Here is a 27,160-nt window from a genome sequence, read left to right as displayed (position 1 = left end):
CACCTCCAGAAGGTACCAGAACCGTCTATCAATGCTCATTATCAGGGGGGTTGAAGTGTCTCACCCACGGGCCCCACACTCCATCAAACTTCCTTTCAACTTGCCTTTTTATGTAGATCCCTTTTTCCAAGCGAGCAATAGAATGAACTCTAGCTACCAGGTCTGCCACTACAGGAGGAGTCGGTCTAATCCAGAACTGCGCAATAATTTTCCTAGCCTGATATAAGACACGTAATATCCCCGTCTCAATCAGTAATGGTTCCTGGTCGCACCCTATCAGACCCAACACACATACTTTAGGAAGGAAGTCAAGGGTCACACCATATGCCGTTCGGATCAGACCGAGAACCTCTCTCCAGTATATTTCCAGCTGAGGACATTCCCAAACCATGTGCAACAAGTTTGCCTCCAGTGCACCACATCGTGGGCACGTAGAGTCAGATCTCACCCCTATCTTGTGAAGGAAAACCGGAGTTTTATAAATTCTATGTAAGAGAAAAAGCTGGGAAAGCCTATTAGATTCAGACAAAGATATATAAGGGGTAAGCGCCAGAACAGTAGACCACTCTTCGTCTGTCAACTCACCAAGATCTCTCTCCCACCTACCTCGAACAGTCAGGGGAAAGTGTTCAAGATGAAAGCTTAACAATTCACTATACACCCGGAAAATGACCCCAGCCGCATCTTTTTTCAATACAACCGATTCTAAGACATTATTAGAGTGAATCACCATGGATCGGGATTTACCTTGTGTTTCATAAACATGTCGGAGTTGTAGATACCTATAAAATGCAGAGTGTGGCAAAGAAAACTCCTCTTGTAGGTCCCCAAAAGACCTAACCCCTCCCTGAGTAACCAAATGGTCCAGACTACACAATCCCTTCCTCTCCCAAAAACTGGCATCAGAAAAGGAGAAAAATACAGGCAAGCCAGGGTTATGCCACAGCGGGGTGAATTTTGTGCATCCAGTAATGCCAAGCAATTTGCGCGTGCGACCCCAAAGCTTGCACAGTAAGACAGTAGTGGGAGAGGAGTCAGGAGGTCTAGTCAGGGCTCCAATCTCCAGCAAATGTACTGGAACTCGCCCCCCATGTTTGGCCATAAATAGTCGCCCAGTAGGTCCCAGTGTGTCCAAACCCGCCCATCCCCTAATTTGATGCAATTGAGAAGCTATAAAATACAACCACGGATTAGGCAGAGCCAATCCACCTGAAGTCTTACCTCTCTGTAGTGTCTCCAGCCTAATCCTAGCCGATCGCCCTCCCCACACTAGCCGTAGTCTCTGAATACGTATAGTCTCTGAATACGTATAAAGTATGACATCGGAATCCACACGGGGGAATTTTGCAAAATATAAAGTAACTGCGGCATCAGTATCATCTTAGCCAAATTAGTTCTACCGACCACTGAAACCGGTAGCTTACACCAGACGGTTACCTTCTGAGAGCTCTTGTCCAGAATAGGGATCAAGTTCCTAGGAATATAATCATGCAAAGACGGAGTAATATATATGCCAAGATATTTGAAACTATTCACTACCTGTAACTGAGATATAGGAATCTGCGGGATATCCGGCAAAGGGTCCAGGGGCATCAATACAGATTTATCCCAATTAATCAACGAACCGGAGTGTGAGCCAAATTGAGAAATAATAGACATAACCGGGGTCAAAGATGAGGCAGTATCACCCAAAAATAGCAGCATGTCATCCGCATACAAGGCTATCCGCTCCTCCATAGAGCCATACCTAAATCCACTCACAGTTGATGCCATTCGGATGAGACAAGCTAAGGGCTCGATAGCCAATGCAAAGAGCAGTGGTGATAAGGGGCACCCCTGTCGCGTACCCCGCTGCAGTGGAAATGAGTCAGACAAGTGACCATTGACTCTCAATCTAGCAACTGGACACTGATATAACAATTTAACATAAGACAGAAATCTTGGACCAAATCCCATCCTCTCCATAACTGTCCACAAGTAGTCCCATTCCACACTGTGAGACCAGTGACCTAGCCCCAGTCCCCTCCTGCGTCAACTGTAGGTTAAGGTAGACCCGTCTTATATTATCCACAGTAGTAGGCTCCTCTTTAGTGTGTTTAGTGACTGGCCCATCAGAACAGTGTGTGGCAGAGAGTTCCATAGTCTCACTGTACACCCCCCAGGTCATGCTTACAGGCCTAGGTATACTTTGACAGGTTTTTCAGTGTACAGGGTGCTTTTATAAAATTATATATTTTCTTGTAATATGTCTCAACCCTGTTTCCGTTGTTTTTTATTTTTCACAGGTCAGCATCTGTATTGTTTATCGCTTTCATGAAAATGTCCTATTCTGGACTCTTAAATCTGTAAACAACTCAGATTTTTATGTTCTTTCCCATAAGACGAGCAGAACAAATCTTCAAATTTACACTTCTCATGTCACTGAACAGAAATCTCATTTCTACTTCCTGTGGCATTTTGATAAAAGGCAGGCGGCTATCTAGTTAAGGAATGTAGGACTTGGCTCAGTGTCCACAGTACATTTATTTCTGTGGTGTAAAGTTAGCTCCTGGAGCTTATGTGAGAGAGGAAACTGTTCTGCTGCTTAACGGAGAAAGATGTTCCCTGGCCCGCTGACCCACATTCACAATGTATGTTTAGCTTGCCAGCGTGTGCTCTTCAAAGAGCTTTATGCAGTCTTTGTTCTAACTGGATTTTTTTTTTGTTTGGTTACAGGACGACATTTACTGGAATCACTGACTTCTCGACAACAAAGAACAAAATCATTCAGCTTTGTCTGGACTTGACAACCACGGTTCAGAAGGTCATTAGATCTTTTGATGATATACATATTATCTAGATTTATCTCAGTCAGTCTTTAAAATCACACTTTGACCTAAGCGGTAACCTAAAACCAGATATGAATATAACGAAGCATCATGTTAGTAGTACTAAATGCGTTGTCCCTATAGCGCACCATTAAAATATATAAAACATATGGGGGGAGATTTATCAAATCCTGTCCAGAGAAAAATGTTGACCAGTTGCCCATAGCAACCAGTCAGATTGCTTCTTTCATTTTTCAGGGGCATTTTCAAAAATGAAAGAAGCGAGCTGATTGGTTGCTATTGGCAACTCAGCAACTTTTCCTCTAGACAGGTTTTGATAAATCTCCCCCTCGATGTCTGTGAATTTGTACATCCTGTGAAAGCTACCCAGATTTGCCCAGTTGATCCCTGAAAACCTCTGCCAACTTTTCAATTCTCGAATTATTAACTCTTATTTGCTCTATGGTGTTTTTAAGTGTATATAGTACTCGTGACTGATAGCGAGCAGGCCTTATGCTGGAATGTGGCATTGCAAGCAAAGCACAAATATACACACTCAGGTTTACCTAGGTTATTCTTTCAATGTTTAAGATAATATCTTATATATAGCTGCCAATTTATGGAAATGTGGGTGACAGCATAGATGCATTGCACCATCAGACTCACCCTTTGGCAGCATAAGAAACTTTCTCCTATTAAGGTGCCAGCTCCATTGTGTTTGCAGTTGTTATTTAGCCAGTGATCTGTAGCTGATGAATCATTACTGTTTAGCTTTACATGTATTTTAAATCAAACAGTGAAATTCTAGCTGGACTGCAACTAGTCGGATCTGCTAGTTATGCCTGAAACCAAAAGTAGCCATACACATTAGATGAATGTCGGCCAACCCACTGATTTTAATTACACCAACAACCATCTAATGTGCCTAAGGGTATCTGGACTCTACTTTAAGGGCAAATGTTTCAGAAAAGAAGGGTTAGGCTTGTTGTACTGCAGCTTTGTTTTCATGAGGGGTAAGTCACTGCCAGAGCGGTCATGCTGAACATGCATGTGTATGGGGAAGAGGGTTGTCTAAAGTGAATGGCAACCTCAAAAGGCTAAGGCCATGGCTACACTGCAACATGTTGTAGCTTTACACATTGATTTTAACTATTGAATGACAGTTGCAGTCCATTAGATTGCATACAGTCAGTCTATTGTTTTAGTTGCAGCTGTTATCTCGATAGGTAAAATCAGTATGTAGTGCTACATAAAGTCGCAGTGTAACCCTAGCCTAAGACTAATGCTGTTTGTGCAACAACACCAGGGTGACTTGTTTAACTTGTAATAATATCCTATGGAGGTAGGCTACATAGCTGAGATGTAAACCCATTTCTTTACGAAAGCTGCAACTTTATTCAGTCAATGAATGCAACTTGAAACCAAGACATTAATGACCTTGCAGCCCTTACTTAAAAGGAAAGCAGCCATGTTTCTCCGCGTCTGAGGTTTTTATATACTTTGCTGAAGAAGCTGAGAGAGAGGGAATGTGTGTTGATATTTCGACCTACCTGCACTGCAGACTCATCCTTTAAAGTGCACAATCTCCAAACCCCTTAAGCTTCTATAGTTAATCAGTAGCACTGACCGCCCCCCTCCTTCTTTAAAGGTGAACTCTAATGGGAGTTTTTATTTATAACTGTGCCCATTCCGTGGGTTACAAAAAAATAAATATCTACTTACATCCAGCTCTCATGCAGTGCCTCCGGTGTCCTGCTCCGGTCCGGGCAGCAGTTGGCTTCCTTAGCTGCAGCATGACTTTTACTACTGTAGCTCACCCAATTGCTGGCAGAGGAGGGACATCACTATGGTCAGTCATTCGTTGAGCTGCAGAATAACACTTTGGGCACAGGTGCTTCCATAAAAGACATTCGCACTGCAGATTAGAAAGACAATTGCTGCAGGGGACCAGAGCAGGACACCAGAGGCACCTGGGGAGAGCTGTAGGTAAGTAGAGGTTTATTTTTTTATATACCACACAATGGGCATAGAAAAAAAAAACACACAGTAATAGTATTATTAACTACTTACTGTATGAGCAGGATGGGCACCCGCCACAGTGCTGCTAACAAACTCCTCTGTACTGTTTATACAGCTGCAGCCCTCTGCACAGCTTTACTACAGTGCCTCGTATTTTAAATTTGCTTGCGTCAGACTCAATTGGGCAGTCCATTAGGATTCTGCCTGGCCTGACAGATGTCAGTCCGGGCCGCCCTGTTTAGGTGCACTGTGAGCAATATGGTGTTACATATATTTTTTATTTATTTATTTTTTAATCCAAAAAGGGCTGCCTTAGCTGCCATATGGTGGCACCTGCCCTGGGGACAAAATAGTACAATTGTGCAAAATAGTATCAGGAACTGAAAACAGTAGATTGTCTTGTGTTTACATATATATATATCTTAAATTTCCCTCTTAAATTTCTAATGGGCTTTTTCCTTTTTTTTTTTTTCAGGAATCCACAGTTGCTGAAATGGAAGATTCAGTTCTAGATGTTGTAAGTATTTATTATGCAAAATACAAAAATGAGAATAAAAGTTTAATAGTAGAATAAATGAAGATGTTTATTAGTATTTTTAGTTCCCATTCAGCTCTTATACCTGTACCATGATACTGCTATCAGTGATCAAAATGTCAGTCATATTTTCCCTTGAACCAAACTATTTGGGAAACATCTCGCTATTGCAAATAATATGTACAATGAAGCATCATTCCTTTGCTATTCTGACAGTTTGTCTTCCAGGGAACTATTGTTTACTAAATGAATTCATAAAAATGCCCAAATCTGCTTTGCCTCATTAAACAAAAGACATACTGTGAGATTTATTCATTCTGCTAAAGTTCAGTATGCAAAAGTAATTCTGTCTACTACACTATTTATAGACTCCCATTTTGATGTGTAGCTTAGTTTGATTCTTCACTACTGAACCAGGACAAGGTGATCTTCTCATCTTCACGAGTGTTTAAAGGGGTATTCCAGGCAAAACCTTTTTTTATATATATCAACTGGCTCCGGAAAGTTAAAAAGATTTGTAAATTACTTCTATTAAAAAATCTTAATCCATCCAATAGTTATTAGCTTCTGAAATTTTCTGTCTAACTGCTCAATGATGATGTCACGTCCCGGGAGCTGTGCATGATGGGAGAATATCCCCATAGGAACTGCACAGCTCAAGGTAAGTGAGTCATCAGAGAGCAGTTAGACAGAAAACAACAACTTAACTTCAGAAGCTAATAACTATTGGAAGGATTAAGATTTTTTAATAGAAGTAATTTACAAATCTGTTTAACTTTCCGGAACCAGATATATAAAATAAAGTTTTGGCCTGGAATACCCATTTAATTTTAATTTAAATCTCTTTTGGATGTAGATCCCCTTGTGATGGATGGGACTTTACAAGTAAAGTCCAATGAACAAAATTGTTCTTGACTAAACAGACAGTTTACCAAGAAAAAGTTTTGCCTTTGAAGTTTCTTAGTATTTTGTTGCCTGTTTAATACCATATCTTTTTAAGAAAGATTCCTACTAAATGAAAATACATTAGATGTATATGTCTCTGTGGTTCAAAGTAGATAGATGATACATTGTTTATCTATATATATATAAAAAAAAAAAACATACAATGCATTTGAAAAGTCTTCAGACCCTTTTACTTTTTTCATATTTTGTTATGTTACGGCCTTGTGCTAAAATGGAAAAAATTAATAAAAATATAGCTTTTTCCCATCATTCTGAACTCAATACCCTATAATGACAAAGTACAAGAAGAATTAGAAATCTTTGCTAAAATATTGTGTAAACATAAGTATTCAGACCCTTTACTCAGTACATATTTAAACCAGCTTTGGCAGTGATTTTAGCCTCCAGTCTTCTTGGGTATAATGTCACAAGGTTTGCACATCTAGATTTGGGGATTTTCTGCCATTATCCTCTGCAGATCCTCGCAAGCTTTATCAGGTTGGATGGGGCCATCAGTGGACAGCCATTTTCAGGTCCTGCCAGAGATATTCAGCAGGCTTCTAGTCATGGCTCTGGCTCGGCCACTTAAAGACATTCACCAATTTATCCCTAAGCAACTCCTGTGTTGTCTTGGCTGTGTGCTTAGGGTCATTTTCTTGTTGGAAGGTGAGTGTTCAGCCGAGTATGAGGGCCAGAGCACTCTGGATCAGGATTTAAAGGGGTCATCCGGAAAAAAAAAAAAAAACAATCCGTGTAGAGTGTCAAAAAGTATAATAAAGCAACTTACCAATATAATGCTATTATCCATACTGCACAAATCTTTTCATATCAGCTGAGCTGTCATGTTTGTAGCTGTGATGTCCTGTCACATTCTGTAAATTCAATCTGCTCCCTCCTCCCCTCTTGTCTGCTCAGGGAGAGACCAGACATATGAAGAGGGGGAGCTTTAACTACTGCTCATTAGATTTTAAAGCAGAAGGAAACATTTATCAGTCTCAGTAGCTTCCTTCAGAACAGGCTCAGTGCTGCCTTATTTAAGAAAAGCTTCCTGCTGCCTTAAAATATAATAAACAGTAATATGAGCTTTCCTTTTCATATCAATGGTCTGGTCTGGACAGGAGGGAGTGGGGAGCTCTTGCTTTCAGAGAGTCTGACTGGATGTCACAGCTACAAGTCAGACAGCTTTGTTGATATGGAGAGATCTAATCAGTATGGATAATAACATTACATAGTTACATAGTTAGTATGGTTGAAAAAAGACATACGTCCATCAAGTTCAACCAGGGAATTAAGGGAAGGGTGTAAGGGGATAAGGGGAAGGGATGTAGTTTTATAATTCTGCATAAGCATTAATGTTATTTTGTTCCAGGAATGTATCTAACCCTGTTTTAAAGCTATTAATTGTTCCTGCTGTGACCAGTTCCTGAGGTAGACTGTTCCATAAATTCACAGTTCTTATGGTAAAGAAGGCGTGTCGCCCCTTTAGACTAAACCTTTTCTTCTCCAGACGGAGGGAGTGCCCCCTCGTCCTTTGGGGGGGTTTAACCTGGAACAGTTTCTCCATATTTTTTGTATGGGCCATTTATATACTTATATACGTTTATCATATCCCCCTTAAACGTCTCTTCTCAAGACTAAACAATTGTAACTCCTTTAATCGCTCCTCATAACTAAGATGATCCATGCCCCATATTATTTTAGTCGCACGTCTCTGCACTCTTTCCAACTCTGCAGTATCCCTTTTATGGACAGGCGACCAAAACTTAACAGCATATTCCAGGTGAGGCTGTACCAATGCTTTATAAAGGGGGAGTATTATGTCCCTGTCCCTTGAGTCCATGCCTCTTTTGATACATGACAATATCCTGCTGGCTTTGGAAGCAGCAGCCTGACATTGCATGCTATACTGAAGTCTGTGATCTTCAAGTACACCCAGATCCTTCTCTACCAGTGACTCTGCCAGTTTAATCCCCCCTAAGACATATGACGCATGCATGTTATTAGTACCCAGATGCATAACTTTACATTTATCCACAGTGAACCTCATTTGCCAAGTGGATGCCCAGACACTTAGTCTATCCAAGTCATCCTGTAACCTATACACATCCTCTATAGACTGTACCGTGCTACAAAGCTTGGTGTCATCTGCAAAGATAGAAAAAGAGCTGTTAATACCATCCTCTATATCATTGATAAATAAATTAAACAACAGCGGGCCCAGTACAGAACCTTGGGGTACACCACTAATAACCGTGGACCAATCAGAGTACGAATTATTGACCACCACTCTTTGGGTACGATCCATGAGCCAGTGTTCAATCCAGTTACAAACTAAAGTTTCCAAGCCCAAAGACCTTAACTTACCTGTCAGACGTCTATGAGGGACAGTATCAAACGCTTTAGCAAAATCCAGAAACACTATATCCACAGCCATTCCTCTGTCAAGGCTTCTACTCACATCTTCATAAAAGCAAATTAGATTGGTTTGACAACTTCTATCCTTAGTAAACCCATGCTGGCTATCACTTATAATACAATTATCCCCTATGTATTCCTGTATGTAATCCCGTATAAGTCCTTCAAACAATTTACCCACAATGCACGTTAAACTTACCGGTCTATAATTGCCTGGCGAAGACCTAGAGCCCTTCTTGAAGATTGGCACCCCATTCGCCTTGCGCCAGTCCCTTGGGACAATTCCAGACACCAGAGAATCTCTAAATATCATGAACAAGGGTACAGATATTACTGAACTGACCTCTCTAAGAACTCTTGGGTGTAGTCCATCCGGTCCTGGAGATTTGCTTACATTAACTTTACTTAAATTACCTTGTACCCTTTCTACATTAAGCCAGTTCAGTACAGTACATGATGTGTTACCAGCACTGACCTGTCCAATGTCAGCTCCTCCTTCTTCCATAGTATATACAGAACTAAAGAACCCATTCAGTAGCTCCGCCTTCTCTTGATCGCCCGTGACAACCTCCCATTATCATTATTATGTCCTTGTTTTTTTGTATTTATATATCTAAAAAAATATTTAGGATTAGTTTTGCTTTCTTTGGCCACCTGTCTCTCATTTTTAATTTTTGTTGTTTTTATTACATTTTTACAGATTTTATTAAGCTCCTTGTACTGTTTAAATGTTATAGCTGACCCATCAGATTTGTATTTTTTTAAGCCTATTTTTTTGTTGTTTATTGCTCTTTTAACATCATTTGTCAGCCATGTAGGATTTAGTTTTAATCGTTTATATTTGTTCCCCTTTGGTATATATTTAGCTGTATAGTTATTTAGAGTTGATTTAAAGATGTCCCATTTACCTTCTGTATCAGTATTTGAGAACACCTCCCCCAGTCTATGTCCTGTAGTGCAGCTCTCAGCCCAGGGAAATTTGCCTTTTTAAAGTTATATGTTTTCCTTCCCCGTCTGTCTTTATTTTCTACATTTTAAGTCAAAAGTAACTATATTGTGGTCGCTATTACCAAGGTTTTCCCGCACAGTTACATTACCAACCAGCTCTGCGTTGTTGGAAATGATCAGATCCCACAAGGCATCACTTCTTGTTGGGTCCTCCACAAACTGGCCCATAAAATTATCCTGCAATAAATTTAGGAATTTTCTCCCCTTTGTAGTTTTAGCCAACCATGGACCCCAATCTATATCTGGATAGTTAAAATCTCCCATTATTACCACTGTACCTGCCCGGGCGGCCCTCTCTATTTGTTTATACAGCCGACCTTCTATCTCTTCAGTGATATTAGGGGGTCTGTAGATTACCCCAAATATTATTTTTTCAGTATTTCCCTCCTTTTGTCCCACAGTGATTCCACCTCCTCAGAATCATCACACACTATGGCATCGTTCACACTGACTTTCATACCACTTCTAACATACAGACAGACTCCACCACCTTTTCTGTTCATTCTATCCTTGCGAAGCAATGTAAACCTGCAGATTGACAGCCCAGTCATGCGAGGAGTCCAGCCATGTCTCAGTGACCCCAACTATATCAATATGTTCCTCCAGTATCAAGGCCTCAAGCTCCCCCATTTTATTTGCTAGGCTTCTGGCATTTGTGAACATACACTTTACATTTCCATTAAGTTTTACACATATAGTCTCATTAATGGGATTTTCTGAGTTATTGGGGTTAATGTTATTTTTTTAGTTATAAGGGCTAATTGTACTATTTAAGTTATTGGGGCTAATGGGATTTTTTGAGTTATTGGGTCTAATGTTATTATTTAAGTTATTGGGGCTAATGGTATTTTTTGAGTTAATGGGGCTTATTGTAGTTATTGAGTTATTGGGACTAATGGAATTTTTTGAATTATTGGGGTTACAATTTTTTGGGCTACATTTATTTTTATGGCTGGTTTGTAACCCATGGATCTCCTTATCCACTGCTCTTAACCTCCCCCCACAGGACTCCTCTCCACCCACCATTATATTAGTAAGTTGCTTTATTATACATTTTGACACAAAATGTATTTCTTTTGCTGGACAACCCCTTTAATTAAAGATTTCTGTTAGACTACTAGATGTTCCAGAACTACTTCTATTTAGAAATTAGGGAGGCCACTTTTAGTGCAGCAGACATTTTTATCTCCAGATCTGTGCCTCCACACAATCCTATCTCTGAGCTCTACAGGCAGTTCTTTTAATAACCTCATGGTTTGTGCTCTGATATGCATTGTCAGCTGTGAGGCCTTATATAGACAGAGCTGTGTCTTTCCAAATCATGTACAATAATTAAATTTACCACAGATGACTCCAATCAAAGTGTAGAAACATCTCAAAGATGATCAAGAGTGCAGAATGATGGGAGAAAATCAATTTAAATTTAACACAAGGCCACAATATAACAAACATTTGAAAAAGTAAAAGGGTCTGAAGACATGCAATGTGTGTACATTTGAGCATAAGCTGTACTGCAATGTGTAATAATACAGCTGCATTTATAATTTACAAATGTGAATAATACAGGTTATAAGTCAAGGCTTTTAACTAGTTCTTCAACTTGTTATGCTGTTTTCAACCCCTTTGCAACATCAGGCAAACATGTTTGCCAGATATACACAGGGGACATAGGGACATATGGAGTGTTCTGACAAGCTGAGCCTACTCCATACACGGCATGTACAACCTACTCCATCCATGCTGGCTGATATCATCAGTTACCGACAAGACTTGAATGAATTTCGTGTGCTAGGTCTGATCGGAGTCATTTATCTACCTAAATGCAGCTGCCAATAGTAATTAGAAGCCAAATGCGGTCATACTCCAGCGCTCAATGCCCCCTTGTTGAATATCAACATATAAAGCTTGCAAAATTCATATGGCTGCCCTTCCCTCTCTAAGCACAAGCTAGGTTAATATTTAGCAGCCTGTTGGACAAAGCCCATTTACAGACTACAGACTGCTGTAAACTGGCATGTGGTCTGTAAATAGAAATTGAGAGAACCAATTCTGCATACTTTGAAAAAGGCTTCCTGTGGAGTTACACGGGGTTACAGAGTTGACAGAATGATATTAAGCATACATATATTCTAAAGGTAAATTGTAATTCTCCCCACTTCTTACTGCACTACTTAAAGTACATGATCCTGCTCTGTGCTGCTATCTTTTATAGGATATAGCAGTCCTCCTTAGTAGAACTACAATGACAAATATAGGGGAGTGGATCGTGCTGCTTGGAGCTTACCTAGATATTGAGGTGCACATAACGACATACTAATGTGAAATCATTTAACTCTTGTTTTTTTTTTTTTCTTTTCTTCTTGCAGTCCAAAGTTCTAAATGGGATATGTGACAAAACATATAAATTTACCACAGACCCTTTAACAAGTCAAAGTGCTTGTCTGGAGGAAGTCATCCTAACTAATATTAGACCTGGGGAAGGGCTGGTAAGTAGAAAGCATTCCTCCTCAGACAATGTAATATTGCTTTATAGTTTGTAAGAACTGAAAAAAAGACAAAGTCCATCAAGTTTAACCAAAAACCTAACTGTGTTGAACCAGAGGAAGGCAACACCCCCCCCCCCCCCATAAGGCTAATGTCACTTGCCCCATGACAGAGGAAAAATTCCTTCCTGACATCAATATGGCAATCAGAATAGATCTCTGGATCAACATTCTATCCACATGCATCAAATATTCACAAATTGTAATATTATATGTTTCCAGAAAAACATCCAGGCCCCTCTTGTTTATTGAGTTAGACATCACAACACCCTGTCGCAGAAAGTTCCATAGTCTTATTGCTCTTACAGTGAAGATTCCATCTATGATAATAGAAACCTTCTTTCCTCTAGACATAGAGGATGCCCCCTTGTCATGGTTACCAGCTTAGGTATAAAAAGATCACCAGAAAGATTTGTCGATTTATATATTTATACATTGTGATCAAACCGCGCCTAAGACGTCTTTTCTCCAAACTAAATAACCCCAAGCTTAATAATCTTTCTTGGTCCTGTATCATTAATTATCTTTGTTGCTTTCCTCTGCACCCTCCAGTTCAGCCATGTCCTTATGATCACAATATTCTAGGAGACTGAAATATTATCCTCAGAGAGTCTAATAGTACAGTTCCGAATAGTAATCTAATAATGCACATTGAGCCTTTGTTTTGTTTTTTGTTTTTTAAACCAAGTAAAATAAGAAGCAGAGCTTGACCTCAGACTCATACATTTTGCTTATTTCGGAATATTGCCAGGATGAAACCTAGGTTGGGTGTTGCTGCATCTGACAGAAATCTAAACAGGAAATGTCATCATATTCCCTCAGGGGTGCAATCTCTTTCCATCTTTGTGATAATGCTTAAAATCCTGAATGTACATTTCATGAAGGACGTGAACAACATTTACAGTGGGGCAAAAAAGTATTTAGTCAGCCACCAATTGTGCAAGTTCTCCCATTTAAAAAGATGAGAGAGGCCTGTAATTTTCATTATAGGTATACCTCAACTATGAGAGACATAATGCGGGGGCGCTCCTAACAGCCCTACACAGCGACTTAACAGCACTTCCCAGAGCATGATTGTCACCCACGGACGTGGGAAATGTTGCCCTACATGTCAGTCAGGAGGAAGAAGACCGGCAAGCACGACTCCCTGGCGAAATTCTACTTTTCCCAGCGGCGGCCTCCCGCCCCAAAATGGCACCGGCGACATGCAGGACACAGACCAGCGCTCAGTGCCTTCTCATAGACACCCCTCATCTGACCCGGAGTTTCACAGCTTTCATATGCTGTGCACCGCAGAGCTTCCAACGTCGGCTCCATCCTCCCCTGGAGCTTCTCAGTGAGGCGCACCAAAGGTACTGTCTTCATTCCTCTCGCCTAAGCCTCCCTCAGCTCAGACGGGGTCTCCTCCATCCTGCCCCCTGCTGCAACAACAGCTCCTCATCTCCCTGCCCCACAGCCATCAGTCTGCAACTGAGTGGGGCTCTGCTGCTGCTACTCTTCCCTGTACAGAGGAGGATGAACTGCGCACGTTCTCTGTCACTGATAAAGCAGTGATAGACACCCGAATGAAAAGCATGCTCCTTACCCTGAAAAAATCCTTTAGGAAGGATATTTTAACTATAATTAATCCTCTACATGCCACAGTCAAGGAATTGGGGGCGAGAGTTGACCACATTAAGTCTAAATTTGGAGAGTTTGCTGCCTCTCACAATGAAGTTATTGACTCTCACAATGCAGCAGAAGATGAAATTTCTGCACTTAAAGTGAAAGTAGCAGATTTAGAAGATCGCAGTAGGCGTAATAATATCAAACTACGGGGAGTGCCAGAATCTGTACAACCTGCAGACATACCCTCCTACGTTTGCTCCCTTACAAAAGCTGCACTGCACACATGCTCCCCCAAGAGCTTGAAATAGACCAGGCTTACCGGGTACCTAGACCTAAGCACCTGGATGATGCCGTCCCTAGGGACATCCTGGCGAGGGTGCATTTCTTCTCTGTAAAAGAAAAGTTGATGAACTTTGCTCGCATCAATGGCAGTCTGCCAGCTCCATATCACCATGTGGCTGTCTACACCAACCTCTCAGCGGCTACCTTACAATTACGAAGAGCATTGCGCCCCGTTATCTCTACTCTTCGCTCAGCCAACATTCAATACCGCTGGGGTTTTCCGGTACGCCTCCTAATCTGACATGAAGATATGACACATATGATCCGTTCAGCAGCGGAAGAAGAGGCTCTCCTGCGACTATGGAATCTGTGTATAGCACCCATCAAAGAACCATCGCGCTCACCTCTGCGCAAAATGCGAGACGACTGGTCTGTAGTTCGCTAACTCTGGACTTTGACAGTTTCGCCAATCTGGGCTACTAAGTTCTTGATTTGGTCTGGCTTCAGCATGGACATTACCCCCACTCAGGAAGTTAGGCTTCGGCCTTCACCTGCCATATCCTTTATTGGTTTGCTAGTTCTCTGGTCCGCACTGTTTAATGTGTTTCTATGTTCTGTGAGGGTGTTTACAAATTTTTTGTCCGCTCCTGTATGACCCCAGTGTGCTGTCTGGGAGGCGCTGGTGGACAATTCTTTATGTGTTACTACCAATTGTTATGCTTTTCTTATTACTGTATGGTAATCAAACTAGTCAGTATTATTGCCAATGGTCTTAATAGTCCGCATAAACATACATATCTATGGAGGGAAGCTATATCACTAGGAGCAGATATACTCAGTGTTCAAGAAAAAAGCATCTTTTAGATAGGGATGCCTTTAGACTGAAATGCTCCGCATACCCGCATATTTTCCACTCCCACCATAAAACTAAGCCTAGAGGAGTGATGCTGGCGATTAGAAATACAGTAGCCTTTAGTGAGACTGATCCACAAGGGCAATATGTCATCCTTTCCTGCAATGTAAATAATGTGCCATACACTATTGTAGCATTGTACGTACCTAATTTGGGACAGCATTGCTTTCTCCGCAGCACTTTGAAACTAGCTAACCGCATAAAGAAGGGTCCATTGATTAAATGCGGTGATTTCAACCTGATCGTAGACCCATCTTTAGACTCCACATCCACTGCCCATATATCTCCTGCCTCCCTAGCTCACCTACTTTGAGCTGAGGAATTGTATGACTCCTGGCGCATACAACACCCAACTGAAAAATACTTCACACTTTGGGCATGTTCTTGGTGGAACACTCATTACTATCTAGTTTACTGACCTCAACCATTGAAGTCATATCCTGGTCGGAACATGCGGCCATATCACTATCTTTACAAGAAAATTCTACCACCTCTCCTACGTATTTCTGGAGGGCTAGCCCCTTCTTAATGTCCAAACCGGACCATGTCCAAAATTTACATAATGACCTCACTAACTACTTTACAGTCAATGCAACCCCAGACATAGACACTTTTACATTGTGGAACTGCCAAAAAGCATACATTAGGGGTTTATTTATTAAGTACGGAGCTAGGGATGCCCAATTGAACGATGTTCTACACAGGCTACGCATTTCCGAAGTTTAGAACAAATCCTGCTCATCTCCTGATCTAGCCTTTCAAATATCCACCCTCTGTCAGGAACTTAGAGGCCTGCTCCTCTTTCAATATGAAAAAAATCTTAGGAAAACTAAATATTACTTGATAAGGCAGGCAAACTGTTAGCATCCCGCTTGAAAGAGACACAACCACTCCCACATAGCTTACTTAGTGCTCCCTACATCTGGCTCTCCGTTATACACTCCTGAGGGAATAGCTGACTGTTTTCAAGCTTTTTACTCCTCCTTATATAACTTACAGGATAGTATTCCCTCTCTCCCCCACCCTGGAGGATTTGATCAACTCATTTCTCTCTAGCCTCCATTTACCAAAACCCACTGACAGGCAGCTAGAATCTCTTAACAACCTTATATCCTTGGCCGAAGTAGTAAAAATGATCAAATCTTTCCTCTCTCAAAAAGCCCCTGGACCTGACGGTTTTGTTAATCTTTATTACAAAACCTTCTGTGACATATTGTCCCCATATATTAGAGATTTTTGCCAAACAGCCATTACTAAAGGTTTTTCCCACAAGAGAATTTACAAGCCTTAATAGTGACGCTCCCTAAACCTTGGAAATCTCCAGACCTCCCCCAAAACTATAAGCCGATTTCATTACTTAATCAAGACCTCAAAATATTTGCAAAGCTAATAGCCTCCCGAATAGCTTTAGTGCTACCTTTTTTGATTAATGCAGACCAGTCTGGTTTTGTCCCCAGCCGACAAGCGGCGGATAACACTCGATGGCTGTTAAACGTTTTACACCATATAGAAAAGACACGTAACTCTGCCTTGATCCTTGCACTGGACACCGAGAAGGCATTTGACCGGCTTCGCTGCTCGTACGCCTTCTCGGTCCTACGGCACTTGGGCTTTAATGGTCTTATCCTGCAAGCAATTATATCCCTATATGCTGGTCCTACGGCCAGAGTTTTTGTCAATGGAACCTTATCTACCCCACTACAAATCACTAATGGCACAAGACAGGGGTGCTCCCTCTCCCCACACTTATTTTTATCCTATGTTTGGAGCCCCTCGCACAAGCCCTCCGCATTCACACATATATATCGGGTGTTGGCATTGGCGACAGGCAGCACCTTTTTTCACTTTATGCAGATGACATCATCCTAACCCTTACACAGCCTTCACTCTGCACTCACACGGCCCTCAACATCATTAATAGGTTCGGTGTTCTATCATACTATCATCTAAATGCCTCAAAGACACAAGCCCTTCCTCTTTTCCTGGACATACAGACAATACAACACCTTAAGCATACTTATGCCTTTGACTGGCGTACATATGATATAACCTATCTAGGTATCAAACTAATCTCTCCCCATAAGCTTTTATACTATATTAATTATGAGCCTTTCCTTAAGAATGTCGAGGAAGACACTCGCAGACTAGCTCAATATGACATTTCCTGAGTGGGACGGGTTGCTACCTTTTAAATGTTTTTACTGCCGCGGTTCCTATACTTTTATAGGAATTTACCTATTTCTGTCCCCAACTAATTTTTTTCTAAGACTCAGACAATCTTAACCAAATTTGTATGGTCGGACAGTAGGCCTAGACTTGCATTTTCGATTTTAACTAAGGGAAGCAGACGGCCTGGGATTGCCAGACCTTCGCGGTTATTACATTTCCACGTTGGTCAGCTCTCTATGGGGCTGGTGGAAGGGGTGTTTAGACATACCTTGGGTGCACATAGAACAGACCCATCAGGTCGCAGATGTGCTGTGGTACCCTCTCTGGCAGTCCATTTCCCCACTACCACTTCACAACCCTATCATCAAAGCATCATATACAGCATAGACAAGATACTTGATTGAGGCAGCTCCAGATAGCACTGCTTCGGTGGCGTCTTTACCCCTCACTTTCATCCAAGCCTCTATCCCTCAGCTAGACATACAGAGATGGACCCTCCGTGGCATCACACATGTTAAGCACTAAGAGATACAAACTAAATACTAGAGACATCTACATGTACTTGCAACTGAGACATTTCCTGAGCACTTTGAATCCTTCAGGCATACATCCCCATCCAGCGACATTAGCTTTTATAAGCAGTAATTTGAAGGGGTTGAGCCTGATATATTCAACTTTCTCACACACTACTTATTTCCACAGATTGCATCCGTTTCGCACCTGGGAGAAATCACTGGGTATCAGCATAGACGAAAGTGAGTGGACGGGCGTTTCAAATGGCGCATGACGCTTTTCAATGTGTATCTCATGTGGAATCCCTGTCCAAAACCACACTACAGTGGTACTACATGCCTGATCGGCTAGCACGTATATACCCTGATTTCTCTCCCTTGTGTTGGCGCAAATGTGGGCTGAGAAATACCCTTATGCATATACTGTGGGAATGTCCTGTTATCATGCCATTTTGGGCGTCTTGTAAAACATTGACAGAAGAAGTAATACGTATGCCAGTTAACTGGTCCCCTCAACTAGCTTTGCTCCTTATTGGCTTACACTCTATTCCACCAAAACTACAAGCACTGACCTGTATTATTTGGATTAGCGCCAAAATCACAATCACTAAAGAATGGAAGTCTCCGACAGTTCCTTCCATTACCGACGTAGTGAATAAATTAAATACTACTTGCACATATGTTTACTCTGTTTACACTGCACATATGTTTACACTGTTTACACTGCCTTGATAATTGTATGCAATCATGGCTCACGTAGCCTTTCATTGTTACTAGCTTTCTGATATGGCATTGTTGACCAATGTGTATTTGTTAAATGTTTGTTATAAACAATGAAAACATTTTCAATAAAAATTATTAAAACAGAGACATAATGAGAAAAAAAATCAAAGTCTGATTTTTAAAGAATTTATATGCAAATTATGGTGGAAAATAAGTATTTGGTCACCTACAAACTAGCAAGATTTGTGGCTCTCACAGACCTGTAACTTCTTCTTTAAGAGTCTCCCCTGTCCTCCACTCATTACCTGTATTAACCACTTAAGTACCTGTACACCCTGAGTCCGCTCCCTTTCTATAACACTGGGACATGGTGTGTCATAGCGGGTCATGCCCGGCCGTTGTTAGATAATAGCGTGTGGCACTAATCGTGGCTAATAGCTATTAAGCCTTTAGACGCGGCGTTCAAAGTTGATTGCCGCGTCTAAAGTGAAAGTAAACTACTCCCAGCTAGCTCAGTTGGCTGTTCGGGACCGAACAGCTGGAACACACAAGGAGAGCCCCTACCTTCCTCCTGTGTGTCCGATCGCCGAATGACTGGTCAGTGCCTGAGATCCAGGCATGAGCAGTCAAACGGCAGAATCATTGATCAATGTTATCCTATGGGATAACAATGATCAGAGTAAAAGATCAGTGGGGGCTATAACATTTCAAAAGACAAGTGAAAAAAAGTTAATAAAGATCATTTAACCCCTTCCCTAATAAAAGTTTGAATCACCCCTCCCCCCTTTTCCCATAAAAAAAAAAAAAAAACCTGTGTAAATAAAAATAAACATATGTGGCATCGCTGCGTGCGGAAATGTCCGAATTATAAAAAAATATATCGTTAATTAAACTGCATGGTCAATGGTGTACGCGCAAAAAAATTCCAAAGTCCAAAATTGCGTATTTTTGGTCACTTTTTATATCATGAAAAAATGAATAAAAAGCTATCAAAAAGTCCGATCAATACAAAAATGGTACGGCTAAAAACTTCAGATCAAAAAATTACAGCATACCGCCCTGTACGCGGAAAAATTTAAAAGTTATAAGGGTCAGAAGATGACAATTTTAAACGTATTAATTTTCGTGCATGTAGTTATGATTTTTTCCTAGAAGTACGACAAAATCAGACCTATATAAGTAGGGTATCATTTTAATTGTATGGACCTAAAGAATGAAGAGAAGATGTCATTTTTACCGAAAAATGTACTGCGTAGAAACGAAAGCCCCCAAAATTTACAAAATGGTGTTTTTTTCTTCAATTTTGTCGCACAATGATTTTTTTTTTCCATTTCGCCATAGATTTTTGGGTAAAATAACTGATGTCATTACAAAGTAGAATTGGTGGTGCAAAAAATAAGCCATCATATGGAATTTTAGGTGCAAATTGAAAGAATTATGATTTTTTACAGGTAAGGAGGAAAAAAACGAAAGTGCAAAAATGGAAAAACCCTGAGTCCTTAAGGGGTTAATGGCACCTGTTTGAACTTATTATCAGTATAAAAGACACCTGTCCACAGCCTCAAATAGTCACACTCCAAACTCCACTATGGCCAAGACCAAAGAGCTGTCGAAGGACACCAGAAACAAAGTTTTAGACCTGCACCAGGCTGAGTAGACTGAATCTGCAATAGGCAAGCAGCTTGGTGGGAAGAAATCAACTGTGGGAGCAATTATTAGAAATTGGAAGACATACAAGACCACTGATAAGCTCCCTCGATCTGGGGCTCCACGCAAGATCTCACCCCGTGGTGTCAAAATGATCACAAGAATGCGGAGCAAAAATCCCAGAACCACACGGGGAGACCTAGTGAATGACCTGCAGAGAGCTGGGACCAAAGTAACAAAGGGTACAATCAGTAACACACTACGCCGCCAAGGATTCAAATCATGCAGTGCCAGACATCAGAAGTTTGCTAGAGAGCATTTGGATGATCCAGAAGAGTATTGGGAGAATGTCATATGGTCAGATGAAACCAAAGTAGAACTTTTTGGTAAAAACTCAACTCATCATGTTTGGAGGAGAAAAAATGCTGAGTTGCTTCCAAAGAACACCGTACCTACTCTGAAGCATGGGCTGTTTTCTGCTAAGGGACCAGGACGAATGATCCATGTAAAGGAAAGAATGAATGGGGCCATGTATCGTGAGATTTTGAGTGAAAACCTCCTTCCATCAGGAAGGGCATTGAAGATGAAACGTGGCTGGGTCTTTCAGCATGACTATGATCCCAAACACACCGCCCGGGCAACGAAGGAGTGGCTACGTAAGAAGCATTCCAAGGTCCTGGAGTGACCTAGTTAGTCTCCAGATCTCAACCCCATAGAAAACTTTTGGTGGGGAGTTGACAGCCCTAAAATGTCACTGCTCTAGAGGAGATCTGCATGGAGGAATGGGACAAAATGCCAGCAACAGTGTTTGAAACCTTGTGAAGACTTACAGACGTTTGAACTCTGTCATTGCCAACAAAGGGTATATAACGTAATAAAGAATTAACTTTTGTTATTGACCAAATACTTATTTTCCACCATAATTTGCAAATAAATTCTTTAAAAATCAGACAATGTGATTTTATGGATTTTTTCTCTCATTATGTCTCTCATAGTTGTGGTATACCTATGATGGAAATTACAGGCCTCTTTCATCTTTTTAAGTGGGAGAACTTGCACAATTGGAGGCTGACTAAATACTTTTTTGCACCACTGTATATACTTAGTCATGAAATGCTACATTGTGATTACATGGCTCAGAAAGCTTGAAAAAACCTAAATACAAACAGAGAAAAAATATCAGACTGCCCAATTGGAAAGTCTTAAAGAATGATAAGGATCATAAATTATATGCTGTATGTCTATGGCCTAGATACTAGTGCTGCATTAACTATAACCTGGGAAATAGAAATATTTATGATCACAATAATCTGTACTATCTCCTTCAAAAGAATAGCAGATGTATCAATTGTAGTTTTCATGGGTGAGAAACAGAGTCCTCTTTTATCTGCAGACTCTATAGAAACGATGCTACCATGACTATAGTATATAGCAAGATATCAAGGAACTAAATGTGAACACGGCCGTTTTCAAATTTTTAGTTTGCCAGGAGATTTGGGATTTTGATTATCCAGACCATCCCTGTCTGTGATGATGGTGAAACCTTCTTTCCTCTAAATGTAGAGGATGCCTCCTTTCCATGGTTACGGGCTTAGGTATAAAAAGATCTCTGTACTGTCCATTCATATATTTGTACATTGTGATCAAATCGCTTCTAAGACGTCTTTTCTGAAGATTTTATATAAATCATGCTACCATAAATATAGTAAATAGCATGTTATCAAGGAACTTAATTTGGACACAGCCGTTTTACAGATTTTTAGTTTTGCCATGAGATTTGGGATTTTGACTATCCAGACTAGTTGCAGGGGAATGTTTGTACGCTGTGAAAATTGTAACGACTCAAGACGTTTGCATTACCACAGCTTGTAAAGCTTTTCTTATTGTAAACGATCATATCTCAGCATAGACAAATGAAAACATTACGAGACAGTATTGTATAACTTGTTTCTTAGAACATTGGGTTATACCTTAGTTAATTTGGGATTTTTGTTTTGTACGATATAGGCCAAATACAGGTTATGTTACACCAGGCTGCTTCCTAAATAAGCTATTAATAATAAATAGAAAAGATTACTTACATTCTTTTTAAATCAAGCCCAGATGCTGAACTTTCAAAACCCAGAATCCTTTACACAAATGTTTCCATTACCATCGCCATCAGTACCCTTTCTGCTCGTAGAGGAATGCAGTTTAATGTTTTCATCCTGCCATTGGGATGCATGTGACCATTCATTGTTTTTCCTCTCCTTAGGGAATGTATATCAAATCCACATATGATGGGCTGCATGTCATTACAGGAACTACAGAAAATGTAAGTGAAGTCTATTAAAACTGTCTCCTAGTTTATTTAGTATATAACAGTCTCTGCTGCTCTACGATTTATTACACATGACTTGCTTTAGCATTACCAACATTTAGATAACTTTGGCAAACGCTGAACGTTAGCAGTGTAGTAAAAAAAATATACATATTATTTATGAAGTGAGGTTGGGAAATTTTTTCCATTGTCTTAAAGGGGTTCTCCGGTGCTTAAACATCTTATCCCCTATCCAAAGGATAGGGGATAAGATGCCTGATCGCAGGAGTCCCTCCGCTGGGGACCCCCGGGATCATGCAGGCGGCACCCCGTTTGTAATCAGTCCCCGGAGCGTGTTCGCTCCGGGACTGATTACCGGCGACTACAGGGCGGGCGGCATGTGACGTCACGCCTGCGCCGGCGTGTGACGTCACGCTCCGCCCCGCAATGCAACCCTACGGGAGGGGGCGTGATAGCTATCACGCCCCCTCCCGTACTACACCGCCCGCCCTGTAGTCGCCGGTAATCAGTCCCGGAGCGAACACGCTCCGGGGACTGATTACAAACGGGATGCCGCGTGCATGATCCCGGGGGTCCCCAGCGGCAGGACTCCCGCGATCAGGCATCTTATCCCTTATCCTTTGGATAGGGGATAAGATGTTTAAGCACCGGAGAACCCCTTTAAACATGTAAATGATCTCAGATACTTGGTAAACCTTTCTTGGCTCTCTGTATACCCCCTGTGCAAGCCTACAGATGCAAGCCTACGGGAGGGGGCAAGCCTACGGGAGGGGGCGTGATAGCTATCACGCCCCCTCCCATACTACACCGCCCGCCCTGTAGTCGCCTGTAATCAGTCCCGGAGCGAACACGTTCCGGGGACTGATTACAAACGGGGTGCCGAGTCCATGATCCCGGGGGTCCCCAGCGACGGGACTCCCGCGATCAGGCATCTTATCCCCTATCCTTTGGATAGGGGATAAGATGTTTAAGCACCGGAGAACCCCTTTTAACATGTAAATGATCTCAGATACTTGGTCAACCTTTCTTTGCTCTCAGTATACCCCCAAAAATAGCTTGAAATTTCAGAGGGCATACAGCATCATATAACATTGTAGACAAAAAATGTCTGAGTTCTGCAATAGCTGAAAACAAAAAAAAGGATAGGGGATAAGATGCCTGATCGCGGGGGTCCCGCTATTGGGGACCCCCGTGATCTTGCACGCCGCACCCCGTTTATTATCAGTCCCCGGAGCGTGTTCGCTCCAGGTCTGATTACTGTCGATCATGGGGCCGGAGCGTTGTGACGTCAAAGCTCCGCCCCATGTGATGTCACGCTCCGCCCCCTCAATGCAAGCCTATGGGAGGGGGCGTGACAGCTGTCACGCCCCCTCCCATAGGCTTGCATTGAGGGGCGGAGCGTGACATTACACGGGGGCGGAGACGTGACATCACACGCCGCCGGCCCTGTGGTCGCGGGTAATCAGACCCGGAGCGAACATGCTCCGGGGACTGATTATAAACGGGGTGCGGCGTGCAAGATCACGGGGGTCCCCAGCGGCGGGACCTCCGTGATCAGGCATCTTAGATGTCTAAGCGCCAGAGTACCCCTTTAAGAGGAGTTATAGTATTGCTCTGTAAAATCTTATGCCACCCATCTATAAGGGTTTTTAAGTTTTTTTTTGGAATTTACTGTTTCCAAATACAATTGCGTATGGAGCTAATATGTTAACATGTGTAGGATTATGATTCTTTAGATAACCACATTAAATGATTACTATTCATGGCATACCCCACTTATCTTACCCTCCTTGAGATGTATTCTATATAGACACTTAAAGGGGTTATCCAGGAAAAAACTTTTTTTTATATATCAACTGGCTCCAGAAAGTTAAACAGATATGTAAATTACTTCTATAAAAAAATCTTTCAGTACTTATGAGCTTCTGAAGTTAAGGTTGTTCTTTTCTGTCTAAGTCCTCTCTGATGACACCTGTCTCGGGAAACACCCAGTTTAGAAGCAAATCCCCATAGCAAACCTCTTCTAAACTGGGCGTTTCCTGAGACAGGTGTCATCAGAAAGCACTTAGAAAAGAACAACCTTAACTTCAGAAGCTCATAAGTACTGAAGGGATTAAGATTTTTTAATAGAAGTAATTTACTAATCTGTTTAACTTTCTGGAGCCAGTTGATATATATAAAAAAGTTTTTTCCTGGAATACCCCTTTAACTACCCATTTGGGGATTACCCCATTCAGACAATGATATGATGGAAAACTTTATTCTAGAGTTTAGAGAGCCCTATTTACTTACTCTATAATACATTTGTGTGTTGTACAAGTGTTCAGTATACTAAGTAAAAAAAAATTATAGTTTTATATAAAAATGACCACAAACACTGCAAAAAATAAGATATAAAAAACAGGCATTTCTCTCAGTGAGGTTTGTTACAGACAGTTGGAATTCGCAAAAGGTTTCTTCTATGTATAGTTCTCCGATTATCAGATGAGCCAGCTCAAGCTAATGAATCATGGTTTCCTATGGAACATTCTTTTACCCACAAGTTTTCCACCATCATTGCCTTTGCCCATGTCTGCAGCCTACCAAGAGGACAGGCAGCAATGAAAAGCTCAGTTGTATGTAAAGAATGGGGAGTTTGTTTTTCTCTTTGCTTGCGGATACGTAGTCTACTGGAGGTGTTTTAGGTAAAGCCCGTTTTTTTTAATGAGGCATCTGGATAAAAGGTGAAATTCATTCACAGCCAGCAGAGCACATGCCTTTTTATCCGATTACTAGATTAGTTCTTACTGCGTGGCTGAATGAGCAGACCGGTACCATGTTTGTCCTGCACTTGTTGCCATGGGATTTGTTGTAGCAGTAGGAAGAATGTTTTTGAATGACCAGCATAACATTCACCGTGAGGACTATGCAGAGATAAATTCCGTGTAAACATGCACACAAGCAGTTATTTCCTCTGTTTTTTTGTTCCCTTCATTTTAACAGTATTTTTCAAGTATGTTTATAGATGTATTCTTGTCAATGTTACTAGCATCTAAAAACATTTAGCAAAACCTGATACCCATAACAACCATTCAGATTATTTCTTTTATATTTTAGGGGCCTTAAAAAAATAAAAAATAAATTGTTTGTTCTGCCCAGATTTTAATAAATGTCCCCCAATTATTCTATGATTAAATCTTGATGATCACACCAAATTGGAGTCTAAACCATTAAAACAACAAACATCATCCCAAGATACCAGCTTTGTTATGATATTGTCTTTAGAACATGACTTCATCCAGGCTTGCTCCCATGACACAGTGCCACAGATACGTTCCCTAAAGCTGCTTTAATTACCTGTAGCAGAACAATCTCCAGAAAGCACTGAAGACCGGTCTGGACATTTTCGCTGAGTTGTTTTTCCTTTCTTTTATCTCCCCAGTCACCAGCTGATGTCTCCCGGAAGATTCACGCAGGTGATGAAGTGATACAAGTTAGCCACCAGACAGTGGTAAGTTATGTTGTATTACCGTATTATAACTTTTTTTGTAGTAGTATTTAGACAAAATGATGGACTGTTACAACATAAAATAGTATATACACACAGAAAAAACCCAAGCATGCATTTCCTCCTGATCCTCTAAAATGCCTCTGGAAGTGTAAGATTATATCTTCTTGCTACTATTTGCTGCTATTTCCTGAAACCATCCATGATGCAATTCATAATGGCTCAAGAACACTTGTAAATAGAATATTAAAAGACTGATAGGAGTCATAGTGATGCTGGAGGCTAGGAATAGTTGTGAAACCAAGCATTGCAGAAGAATTGGAAGGTAAGGAGACCCCAGAGCCCATCAGAGGAATTTGGAGTATTACTTTGGCTTGAGGTGCGGCCATATCTGTTGTTATAGGAAGGTGGGAAGTGCTGGGTTTTATTCTCCAAATGACTTGATTCACAGCATTCACCTAAACAGCAATGTCTTATTCTCCATCTCTTGGCTGATTAGACTGATAAAAAAAAAAATCCTTTTGTAAATGTGCATTTTTGGGTTTTCTTTGTTCTGTTAGTTTTGAATCTCTCTTTTGTATTATGTTGAACTTTCAGTAGAACTGGTTTCATTTGGTTGTTTTCAAGGTTGGATGGCAATTAAGAAATCTTGTAGCAAGACTGAGAGATAACTCTGGCGAAGTTACCCTGGTTCTGAAAAAGAGACCTACAGGAACCTTCAATTTCACTCCTGCTCCTTTGAAAAACTTGAGATGGAGACCTCCTCTTGTGCAGGTGTGTAGTCTACAACTTATATCATTGAACCCCTTTAATACATACTACTAACACCTAGGGGGAGAGTTATAAAAACTTGTAATCTTGTAATTTTAGACAAGCCCACCACCTACTACAATACAGTCTCCTGAAAGCACATTGGATACCTCACTAAAGAAAGAGAAGCCAGCAATTCTTGATCTTTACATTCCTCCACCACCAAGATTCCCTTACTCCCCAAGGTATGTACAGTATGGAACAACTTTTTTAAAAGGTAAAGTCATAGGAGACTTTTAAATATTAACATCTACACAATGCAAGACATTTACACTGTTTTTCACCATAGTTTGTGGGTAAACTATCCAGTGTATTTCGAGATTTCCTCTTGACGAAATAGATTTTAAATAGCATAGGCTGCTGCCTGTTTATTTTTCTTTTTTTTTCCTTTTGAATAATTTTGACAACTAATAACTT

General features: G+C 41.0%; 1 protein-coding gene across 1 annotated transcript in view; it reads left to right on the top strand.

Moving 5' to 3' along the window:
• The window catches only part of CNKSR3 (CNKSR family member 3), a 128,436-nt gene that overhangs the window by 86,560 nt on the left and 14,716 nt on the right, over window positions 1–27,160 (top strand). The window contains exons 4-10 of the mRNA XM_056567037.1: window positions 2,716–2,803; window positions 5,302–5,343; window positions 12,096–12,215; window positions 22,381–22,440; window positions 25,868–25,936; window positions 26,561–26,707; window positions 26,804–26,928. Of these exons, the coding sequence (XP_056423012.1) occupies window positions 2,716–2,803; window positions 5,302–5,343; window positions 12,096–12,215; window positions 22,381–22,440; window positions 25,868–25,936; window positions 26,561–26,707; window positions 26,804–26,928 (651 nt within the window). The remainder of the gene's footprint in view (window positions 1–2,715; window positions 2,804–5,301; window positions 5,344–12,095; window positions 12,216–22,380; window positions 22,441–25,867; window positions 25,937–26,560; window positions 26,708–26,803; window positions 26,929–27,160) is intronic.

The sequence above is a fragment of the Hyla sarda genome, chromosome 3, assembly GCF_029499605.1.
Source record: "Hyla sarda isolate aHylSar1 chromosome 3, aHylSar1.hap1, whole genome shotgun sequence".
Classification (NCBI taxonomy): domain Eukaryota; kingdom Metazoa; phylum Chordata; class Amphibia; order Anura; family Hylidae; genus Hyla; species Hyla sarda.
The sequence above is the reverse complement of the archived record's forward strand: the minus strand, read 5'-3'. Positions and strand labels throughout refer to the sequence as shown.